The following is an 11,954-nucleotide window of genomic DNA, read 5'->3' on the forward strand; positions in this document are numbered from 1 at the left end:
CATGTTAAAGAAATAACAGTGCAAGCCATCAGAAGTTTGACATAGACGTAGGCTCTTGTTGGAAAATAATTTCTTGTAGAAACAGTTGCTTGATAATAGACTGAAAATAAGGAACTGACTGAATGGACTAGAAGTCATTATGGTTCCTCTGACATAGATTTAGGCCTTTGGAAAGAAACCATTGTGATTATTTTGTCTTTTCAGTAATTGAAACATCAACTTCCATAAATTTCCCAGACCCAGGCTTCTCTGCCTCTGAGACTCAGGGCCTCTGACATCTAGTGTAGGGACCTCCTTTTCTAAGGATATGGCTGAATAAAGGAACCTAATACTGGCTCTCCATTTTGGCTTAAATTTTATTTTCTTTACTTAAAGATTTCCTAATATGAAACCCATAAATGCTTATTCACTTTATTTAATTTATTTTTCTTTTTATAAAAATATATTTTATTGATTTTCCACAGACAGGAAGGGAGAGGGATAGAGAGCTAGAAACATTGAGAGAGAAACATTGATCAGCTGCCTCCTGCACACCCCCTACTGGGGATGTGCCCGCAACCAATGTACATGCCCTTGACTGGAATCAAACCTGGGACCTTTTAGTCCGCAGACCGACGCTCTATCCACTCAGCCAAACCAGTTTCGGCTAATTTATTTTTCAAGTACAGGCTTTTCATATATTTGCCTGTTTGTTACTCTTTCTTGTCAAGGCCCAAATATTTTTTTTTCTTTAAGAATTGCTCTAGGGGAGAAAACTGTCCAGAAGAAACTGTCCAAATTACTTAATTTGTATTTGTTCCCAATATTCTAATAAACTAATCTATAATGATCTTACATTCTGTTTCATTTAAATCAGTTATTATGTAAAAACCCAGAGAGGCTGTGTCTGCCTATGTAAGTGGGATAATTATTTTTCTGATAGAAATACTTAAGAGACTTCTAAAGACTCAAATTTCTGCCTAAGCTGAAGTCTCTCTTCAATTGGTATCTGGTCCTCTCGATGCTTTCTGGTTTTATTTTCCTTGGCATAGATATTTTGTTGCTCGTAGAAACCTGTATACCATCTCACTGTTCTGGGATGAAGTTGGGTAGGGTTAGAGACATTTAAAAAAATATATATATTTTCTTGATTTTTTACAGAGAGGAGGAGAGAGAGATAGAGAGCTAGAAACGTCGATGAGAGAGAAACATCGACCAGCTGCCTTTTGCACAACCCCCACCGGGGATGTGCCCGCAACCAAATGTACATGCCCCTGACCGGAATCGAACCCGGGACCTTTCAGTCTGCAGACCAATGCTCTACCACTGAGCCAAACCGGTTTTGGCTAGAGACATATTTTTATTTTTTTATTTATTATTATTTTTTAATATATATTTTATTTTTTAAATTAAATTATTATCTGTGTACATATTTTAACATTGCCCCCCCTCCCATTCATACCCTCCCTCCCCAGAGTTTTGTGTCCATTGGTTGTACTTATATGCATGTATACAAGTCCTTCAGTTGATCTCTTATCTCCCCCAGATCTCCCTACTCTCCCCGCTGTAATTTTACAGTCTGCTTGTTGCTTTACTGTCTTTATATCTGACTTTTGGTTTGTCAGTTTATAGTGTTCTTTAATATCCATAAATGAGTGAGGCCATGTGTATTTCTCTTTCATTGACTGGCTTATTTCACTCAGCATGATGTTGGCTAGAGACATATTTTTAATTAGGGAAAAAAGGGTCTTTAGGGATAAACTCTTTGACTGACTGAAAGGCTAAAGAGTTCTGTGAGAATACTCAGTCATTTAAGGAAGACAAATCCTAGCATTTGTCTTGCTGGCTACAGAGAGAGATTAATGACCAGAGACATGAATGCTATCCTAAATCTTCCAAGTAAAGTACTTTTTGGTTACCTCTAATTGACTGAGAAGAGGTACAAATAACTAATGGTAGTGTTCTATTTTTTTTTTTTTTTGTATTGGAAAATAATAGATTTGGTCAAGTTGATTTCCATGATTTCAGCCAGTTTTTACATAGCCTTGTGAACACAGCAGCAGCTTTGTTTTTCTGTGAAGAGATTTTCTCAGCAGGTGAGTGTCCAACTATTTTTGCAAGGAAACATTTATGTTTTATGTAAGTGTCTTTCTATTATAAACATCCACACTGGATACTGCAACACTTGTCTGAAAGACTGAGGTGATGGGGAGTCTGTATGGAAATATGGGAGTGTGGCCACATGAAACAATTTCTAAACCTACTGACCAGCTATACATTATTGTGCTCTATGGTCACACATAGTTAGACGAGGTATCTACAGTTACTCCCATTGAAAGGAGCATTGATTTTAAAGACCAAGGGGAAGACCTAAGGTGAGTTCTTACAACGACCAGGGATGCTCATTGAAAATTTATATGGTACATTTAAATATTTCTCATGTCTTAAATATGTATTTTCATTGGAAGAATTCTGAGTTGAGAAAATTAAGCTAAAAAAACAAACAAACATGGGAACTAGCCAGAATATACAAAATATGTTTGGTTTTAGCATTATAGCCTGACAGGTGTTTATTGTCCATTTTGTCAGATAACGAAGAGAAACATGTGATGCATTACAAATAAACTAATGATTCACAATCTTGGTTCATAGGCTATTATATTTTATCCTATGCTAACATTTATGATTATTTTAAGACTTTTAAATTAGAGAAGTTTTGATACATCATCTGTATATTGCATTGTTTGTTTACCACCAAAAGTCAAATCTTCTGTCACCATATATGTATTTGACCCCCTTACCTTTTACTACCCTCCCACTCCTCTTCCCTCTGGTAACCACCATACTGAGGTCAGTGTATGAGTTTTTGTTTTTCTTGTTTGTTCATTTGTTGCTTTTAGTTTTATATCTCTCATATGAGTGATATCATATGGTTCTTAATTCGCTTAGCATGATATTCTCAAGATCTATCCACTAGTTTCAGGAGTACAACATAGTGGCCAGACAATCATGCTCCACAAAGTAGTCACCTCAATACATCAAGTAATCACCCTGCCACATGCATAGTTATTACAATATTGCTGACCGCATTCCCCGACTGTGGTCTTTGGATTCTGATATAGAGGCTTGATATGTGTGAACCTTTTAAATTGATCACAGCAACCCTATTTGTACATATTTAAAAAGATGTGCTCAGGGAAGTACCTTGCTTACTGTCATCTAGAGAGGCATAAAACTGTGATTTTAAAGTATTTTAGAGGGTATTTTTATTACTATAGAATTTAATTTTCTTTTAAAAAAGCCACCCTCTTAAGAAACTATGTTAAAATTTTTAAAAATATAGACATGTGAATTTAATAGTTTAGTAGTATTAAACTAGTAACACTACCAGTTTTTACAGTATCAAATCTTTAAAGACTTAAACAACAGAGAAGAGTTTATATATCCAATTTTTACATCTAAGTAATTTAATTGGCTAACAGAAGATTTATTCTGCTGAAATCCAACATTGATTATTAATAAGAGTAAGGGCACTAGATAGATCCCTTATGTGTGAAGTAAGGAGTGAGAAGCAGAGAATTGTATACCCTTATGTTCTTCAGTAGCTGTGCTTTTATCAGTCTATAGCTTCAACAGTGATAGAACAACTGAATAAACTGGAGGCAGCAATGTGAATGAGGCATGTAGGATGTTCCTCACAGCTGTTTCCAAAGAAGGTTCAGCCTTTTCTGCACATGTCCTCCCTCCCTCTGCCACCAAGTCTATGGGAATCATATGAATCATAATCAAACTTGTTACCTTTCAGCTTTAGTAATTCTGTGATTTCCTCAGCAGTGAATAAGCAAAAAGTTTTGGTTTTTATCTATAGTTATATAATTCTTCTCTCTTGTTTAATTTTGTTATTTACCATCAGGTGTAGGGGACACCAAAGAATCAATGAGTATTTTTCTAATTTTCTTTGCTTTTATTTATTAAGATGTGCTCTGTATTTATTTGTTATGGCTTCTCAAGACGCCTCCTGAGAAGCCCCTGGAAGTCTGAAGGGACTTCTAGCACTTCATCAAGAAAGAAAATTTCTTAAAGAATACGAATATCATGTAATTATTACATTAATGTTATTACTTGTGGATATTAATTTCTTAAATATAATTTCTCCTTCCTGATTTGATCCTTTTTTGTTTTCTATTTTTAATTTTTACTATGATGTATGGATCCCAACTCCCCTTCTCCCCCCTTGTTATTCTGCTTGCTTCTAGTCAAAATATGCTCTGTCACAAGTAAATATTAGTACTCATATATAATCAAGTAAATAATCCTGAGACATACAATCTCATCTTGTGCCCAACTATAATTCTTTTAAAAATATTTTTGTTGATTTCAGAGAGGAAGGGAGATGGGGGGAGGAAGAGACAGAAACATCAATGATGAGAGAGAATCATGGATTGGCTGCCTCCTGCACTCCCCCCACTGGGGATCGAGCCCACAAACCTGGCATGTGCCCTTGATTGGAATCAAACCAGGACCCTTTAGTTTGCAGGCTGTTGCTCCATCCACCAGGTAGGGCCCAACTATAATTCTTAATACATTGACAAAGATCCAAATGATTCCTTCTGATCCAGTGCTCATAGTGAAGCATTCAGAAACATTGATTCCCTCTTTATAGCCCTATTCTAAAAATTATGCAACTGAGGTACAGGGAGGTTTATTAAGTTGCCCAAAGTCACATGGTAAGTGGAAAAGGTGGGATTCCAACACAGGCAATGTAGCTCCAGAGTCCATGTTATTCATCATTGTGCTACATCAGAGTAACTTGTAATCATTATTCAGTTTCTGTCATTATAAAATCCCATTTGCCACAGGATAGCATGTTTTAGGGAACAATGATAAGCTTGTAAATTTTTATTTTATTATAAAATTATAAAAACAAGTAAGCAGAATAGCATAAAATAGGGTTACACAAAAATTCTCATAGCATGTCTGGGAATGCTTTCTAGATTGTCTAGTTTAAGCCCTTTATTTTCCAATGAACAAATTTAGACAGACTTCCAATTACACTTAGAAATGACTGAAACCCAGGCCTTCGTACTCTGAGCGTGGTCTTTTCCCTTGAGTATGCTAGAGTCTGGAATCTGGGACCGAAGCTCTAGTTTTGAGCACTTCAGTATCTTGGAAGCATTATAAATAAAACCATGTATCATTGTCTTTATCTCTCTTTTCAGTGTCTGTGTTCTCCTTCATGACCTAGTTCACCCCAAAAGCTTTGAAAAACCCCCACAAAACAACTAGCTGCTAATGTAATTATTGATGATAGTCAAGAGTCAGATAAGTTAAAAATATTTGCTGAAAATCTAAATCGTGTCTCTATGTTAAGAGTTGTGGGATAGACAAAGATTAAATGGAGAGAACTGCAACTCCTTCAAAAGCTGACAGTCAAAAAGAGCCAAGAGGCAGAGTCAAACCAAGTAATTGCTATAGAGAAAAATGTGCTTAAAGAATTTTGTAGTTTGATACAGTGCAAAGTCCAGACTCTTGAAATTTAATGAAAGATCCATGAAGATTGAACATCCTTTGAGACACAAAGGACTGAATATCTAATAGTGGATTATCATGGTATTAAGTGAGTTATTCCAAAAGAGGCATTATTTTTGGTGCGAAATAGATCATATTATAAAGGTACTCACCAAAAAATACTATAACCTTGGAGGACTGACTCTATGCCAATTTGTTCAGAGGTTTTTTGTTTTGTTTTTTTTGATTACCACCAGATAGTAAGTTATTGCTGCCTTTCTGCTCAGGACTGACAATTTAAGTAAAGCTCTATTAAATAAATGACTAACTGTTTGGGCTTTAGTACTTTTTTTCTGTAAATAATCTACTTAGAGATGGAACCTCTTACTTGAACCCAAATAAAATCATCTGTGGAGAAATAGAATTGTCAAGGGAAGGCATAATGTGTTATGGGAAGAATTCATATATATTTACTAAATGTTTATTGTATGTAAACCTCTGTAAAGGTATGACAATAAAGATGTACCTCAAAACATAATATATTCATAGTTGTGTTCACAATTTTATTACAGGTCCTATTCTCCTGACCTCTCATCACTGAAACAGGCTTTAGAGAAGACTAAATGGGGCAGAGTAACAATGTGACAGAATTTGTTTTCCTGGGCCTCACTCAGGATCTGGAGGGCCAGAAAGCATTATTTGTCATATTTTTACTCATCTACCTTATGACAATGGTGGGCAACCTGCTCATTGTGGTGACTGTTCTCGTCAGCCCTTCCTTGGCCTCCCCCATGTACTTCTTCCTTGCCTATCTGTCCCTCATGGATGCGGCTTATTCCACTGCCATTTCACCCAAATTGATTATAGACTTATTCCGTTGTCATAAGACAATTTCCTTCTCAGCTTGCATGGGACAGCTCTTTCTGGAACACTTATTTGGAGGTGTTGAAGTCTTTCTTCTGGTGGCGCTGGCCTATGATCGCTATGTGGCCATCTGTAAGCCATTGCACTACATAGTCATCATGAATAGACAGGTTTGTGTCCTGCTGTTGGTGGCGGCTGGGGTTGGAGGTTTTGTGCATTCTTTGGTCCAACTCCTCTTTGTGTTCAGCCTCCCCTTTTGTGGTCCCAATATCATTGACCACTTCTTCTGTGACATACACCCTCTGTTGGAACTTGCCTGCACCGACACCTACTTTGTGGGCTTCACTGTGGTTGCCAATGGCGGGACAATCTGTATGGGCATCTTTATTGTTCTATTAGTCTCCTACGGAGTCATCATGAATTCCCTTAAAACTCACAGCCAGGAAGGGAGGCGCAAAGCCCTGTCCACCTGCAGTTCCCACATCACTGTGGTTGTCCTCTTTTTCGTTCCCTGTATTTTCCAGTATGCTAGACCCGTTTCTAACTTCCCCGTTGACAAATCCTTAGCTGTGGTTTACACTGTTGTCACTCCCATGTTGAATCCTTTGATATACACTTTGCGAAATTCAGAAATGAAGCATGCTGTGAAAAAGCTCTGGCACAAAAAGTGTACGATAGATAGAATGAGCATGTGTCACCCATGCTGAATGCATTTGTTACTGATTCTGAAGCACAGACAGGCAATCCATTGTAACAATGGATGAGTCAACTCAATGGGTTTCTAGGGATGCTTTTCTTCATTTACACAAAGGCATAAAAAGGTAGAATACATTGTCCTTTGAGGTTAGAATCAATCTAATAGAGAAATTCTGCGGGTTGAATAAAAGGCACAGGTATTTGTCCTTAGTTACACTAAGTTCACCTTATAACTTTTTCTTTACTTTAAACTGGGATGTTAGAAAAAAGAGTTTTTTTCCCCTCTCCTTGAAAATTGAAAAATAAGCTACCTTTGAAAATTTGCTTTTACCCTAAATAATGAGAAAATGATTCATCTAATGTTTAGAATAAATTTATGGGGTCAAACAGTTAGTTTGTTATCCTATCCATATAGCAGCTTTCTGTAGCTGCCTTATGCATTTTATCTTTAAGATTCCTTTTGTCCTGACCAGTGTGGCTCAGTGGTTGAGTGTCCACATATGAACCAGGAGGTCATGATTTGATTCCCAGTCAGGGCACATGCCCAGGTTGGGGGCTTGATCCCTAGTGGGGTATGTGTGTATGTGTAGGAGGTAGCTGATCAATGCTTCTTTCTGTCATTGATGTTTCTTTTCTTTCTTTTTTTAATATTAATTGTTGAAAGTGTTATATATGTTCCCCATTTTCCCCCATCGATCCCCTCCAACCAACCTCCAACCCCCACCCCAGGCCCTCACCACCCTACTGTCTGTGTCCAGGGGTTATGCATATATGCATACAGGGTCTTTGGTCTCCCACTCATCCACCCTTTCCACCTTCACTCTGAGATCCCTCACTTTGTTCCATGCTTTCATGTCTCTGGATCCACTCTGTATCATTGATGTTTCTACCTCTCCCTCTCCCTTCCTCTCTGAAATAAGTAAAAAGTATATTAAAAAAGATTACTTCTGTTCTTTAGGTGTCTATGCATTTGAAGTTCAGGATGTTTAGATGAGAGATGGTCCCATATTTGGTTAAAGACACAATCAGTGAGCATTGTTAGATGGGATATTGGAGCTGTTCACAGGTTGACATGAACCTGTGTGGGATGATGACAATGAAAACAGATTCTAGTTCCTGATTAGAGGATAGAGAACCATTTTCATTCAAGTCACAAACATATTTTCATACCTTTCCTCACCAAATATTATGTGCATTTTTTCATTATGCAAAGAGTCCATAAAACTTATTTTGTCTTAATGTTACTGAAGATTGGGTAAAGAAATGTATTATTTTGTGCAGCAATGTGTTCCCTAAAAATTGTATCCAACTTAAATAATTTAAATTATAGACTTAATAAAGATTATTTTGGTATAAAAAATTGTGTCTAACTTTTATACATAAAACAACAACAACCAGGTTTTTTCTAAATTGTAACCCATATTGGAACATCATAAACTAGAAAGAAGATGGAATTGTTTTCACTGTGTTATAGGAATTCATCTATGTTTTGTAAGAAATTTTTTTCTAACTAAAAAAAAAAAAAAAGACATTTTCTTATTTTAAAATTTTACTGTGTCCTGGCCGGAGTGCCTCAAATGGATGAGTGTTGTCCCATGCACCAAAATGTTGCCAGTTCGATTCCCAGTCAGGGGACATACCTGGATTGCAGGCTTGGTCCCAAGTAGGGGCTCTGCAGGGGGCAGCTGATTGATGTTTCTCTCTCTTTCCTTCTCCCATCCCCTCTTTTTAAAATCAATAAAAATATTTTAAAATATTATTATGTATTTTTTCATGCATACCAATAATACATGCAATTTATTTGTAGATTTTGTAGTCTCCTACCTAGAATATGATCAATATGAAAATTATCCATGCATACCATTCCTGTCTCTTCCTAGGGGTAATCCCTATGCTGAAATTTTTGTTAATCATAGTTAAAAATAGTTTAACTACATATGTATGTATCCTTAAATTGTAGAGATTAGAGTTTTATAATCTTTACCTTATACACCAACCTACTTTCCTAATCTGATGTTATATTTACTCTATTTAAAGTTCAAATACTTGTATATCTATTTCTAGACTATTTTCCTTTGATTGGTTAATTATTCCTAAACCAATACCACATTATTTTAGGTCATGTAAGTATATTTTGATATCTGATAAGAAGCCCACCACACAATAGTCTTATTAAAAACAACAAATTCTGTTTCAAAAAATTCTTTTCCATATAAGTATTAGAATAATTTTGGAGATCTTAAAAACTTACCAAGATTTTGAAGATAGTATATTAAATGTCTGACTAATTTAGAGAAGATTGATATCTTTATCACATTGAATCATTCTATCCGAGAACAGGAAAAATATCTACTTATTTAGGTCTTTAAGCTTCAGCTAGCTCTTTTAGATTATTGCTGAGTGATAATGACTTCATTAATTATTTTGCTTTTAAATATCTTTCAAATATTTCATATCGTATTTCTCATTTTTATATTATTATGTCACTTAATAGAGGAAAAAGTGGTATAATAACTGTGAATAAAGGATACCTTGACTCATTCTTAGCATTAATGTGGATGCCTTCAGTATTTCCCCATATAAAATGTGTTCATTAAAAAAGATAATCTCCACCTGTAATTACTATCCTGAAAGGAACAGATATCACTTCTCAAAGGAACAATTGAAAACTATTTACAAAGAGCTTGCAAGGTTAAAGAATTTAAAAAAATTCTCAGTTGAGGTTATGTTTATTGATTTTTATTTATTTATTTTTAAATATATATTTTTGATTTTTTTACAGAGAGGAAGGGAGAGGGATAGAGAGAGAGAAACATTGACCAGCTGCCTCCTGCACACCCCCCACCGGGGATGTGCCCGCAACTAATGTACATGCCCTTGATCGAATGGAACGCTCTCTCCATTGAGCCAAACCGGTTTTGGCTTATTGATTTTTAGAGAGAAGAGTAAGGGAAAGAGAGAGAAAAAGAGAAGAGAGAGGAGAAGGGAGCTCAGAGAGGGGAGAGAGAAACATCCATGTGAAAGAAACATGACTGGTTACCTCCATGTTACCATTTTATTTTGTCAAATGTTTCCAAGTAATCGGGAAACTTGTCAGATCAGTGACAAAGACTAGTTATGTTAAAATATTCAAAGAACTAAAGAAAACCATGCCTCAGGAACTAAGGGAAAGAACTATTAAACAATGTCTCAACACTAAATGATTTATATCAATAAACATGAAAATTATGAAAAAGAACAAAAATAAATTCTGGAGTTGAAAGTACAATAATTGAAAAAAAATTACTAAAGTGTCTCAATAGCATATCTGAGCAAATATAAAAAGGAATCAGTGAAGTTAAAGATAGGTCTCTGTGATTATCCAGTCAGATAAATCAATACAATAACAATGTTAAACGTCCTCCCTCTCTGGTTCAGGTTCCAGGGTGTTTAAAAGCTGTTCACATAATCTTATTATTTTGTTATTAATAAGCGATTTGCTTTTTAATTTTATATTGCTATTTTTCTACTTAATTCCCCATGGTGATGGGCTAGGAGAAGCCTCTGAAAACATGGAGTACATTGGAAGAATCATGCAGAAGGTCTCAGTTCTCTAGAGCACAATTCCTCAGTGAATTTATTTTTGAACAAGCAGCGTTGGGGACAAATTGTTTTAACAACTCAGTAAAGTGATTTGTTATTCATTGTTGATTAATTGCCCAGTCTTATCTTCCTTTACTGAGAGGAGATTTCTCCTTGGGTATTAATGCTACTGTCAAGATGTAAAATAAAAGTGATTACTTTGCTAGACATGAACCATATCAGTCAAAAAAATTATTAAACACAAACCCATTTCTTTGAATATCCAGCTCTGTCCATTATTGACTAAATATGCTATTAAAAATTTGGTCAGTTAAACATAATAATTAGGTTTTAAATTTGATTAGTCATACATATTCTCAATGACAACTTTCAAGTATGGTGATTCATCCATGGTATCAACTGTGTCTTCTTGTAGGGAGCAGTTATAGGGTTAAGCCTCAGACTGACCTGCTGGCAAAGTCTCAAACAAGTCCCAGCTTGAAGGGCACAGTCCTCTAAGCATAATTAAGCTTGATCTTGTGACTGCTCCCTAGATCTTTCCTGGGTAGCTAATAGGCTGTGGGAGGGGCAGCAAGTGCTGCCAAAACAAGTGAAACTTTCAAGAACATTATAAACTACCTTGTTTGGCCCTGACTATAAATAAAGAATCAGCTTTGCAGTTTGGATCTGTTCTGTGGCATCAGTAAGGCACTGAAGAGCCACCTACACCCAGCTTATTCTCTTTCTCTTTTTCTTCATCTTTCACCGGCCCTCCCTCAGGCTCCCTGAAATCTTGGCTGTGCTGGCACGGCTCATCTTCTTAAAGCCAAACTTTGGATAATGCCATAACCCAAACAGTAAAATCTTTATGAAAGCTGAAGAAGATGGTCATGCTTTGTACAGGCAAAGAGAGCTTTATCTGGATGTGACAAGCATTTCCTGATGCAATGACGAGGTGTACCCAGATCTGTTCTCTGCAGGCACACCTTGGTTAATGTGGTGGCAATCCTGATCTATCTGCATCACACTGAATTTCACCTTCCAGAACCAAATTTAGAATTGCAGAAGCCTGGATTTGGAACAGGGGACAGAATAGGAACTATTGTAGAAAACCCAGGTAACATATTTATAAACACTCTTCACTGCTCTGAGAATAGGGATAGATGGACTGACTTTGAATGAATGATGGATCTTTTAAAGAAGCATGTTTTTATCATTTGACCTCAAAGGTTTTATGCCACAAGCTCCAGAATGAGAAACTGCATGCACTTTATCCATTTTGTAAAATATTATGGAACAAATACAATGATAATAATTTTCTCCACTATTTTGTATTAGAGAGGTTT

The 11,954-nt window shown here is 36.1% G+C and overlaps 1 protein-coding gene across 1 annotated transcript; it reads left to right on the forward strand.

Moving 5' to 3' along the window:
- Positions 1–6,110: 6,110 nt before the first annotated feature.
- LOC118713003 (olfactory receptor 4A5-like) lies at positions 6,111–7,058 on the forward strand. Its single transcript, XM_036427362.1, has one exon. The coding sequence runs from the start codon at positions 6,111–6,113 to the stop codon at positions 7,056–7,058; it is 948 nt and encodes a 315-aa protein (XP_036283255.1).
- The last annotated feature ends 4,896 nt before the right edge of the window (positions 7,059–11,954 follow it).

The sequence above is a fragment of the Pipistrellus kuhlii genome, unplaced genomic scaffold, assembly GCF_014108245.1.
Source record: "Pipistrellus kuhlii isolate mPipKuh1 unplaced genomic scaffold, mPipKuh1.p scaffold_m20_p_9, whole genome shotgun sequence".
NCBI lineage: Eukaryota > Metazoa > Chordata > Mammalia > Chiroptera > Vespertilionidae > Pipistrellus > Pipistrellus kuhlii.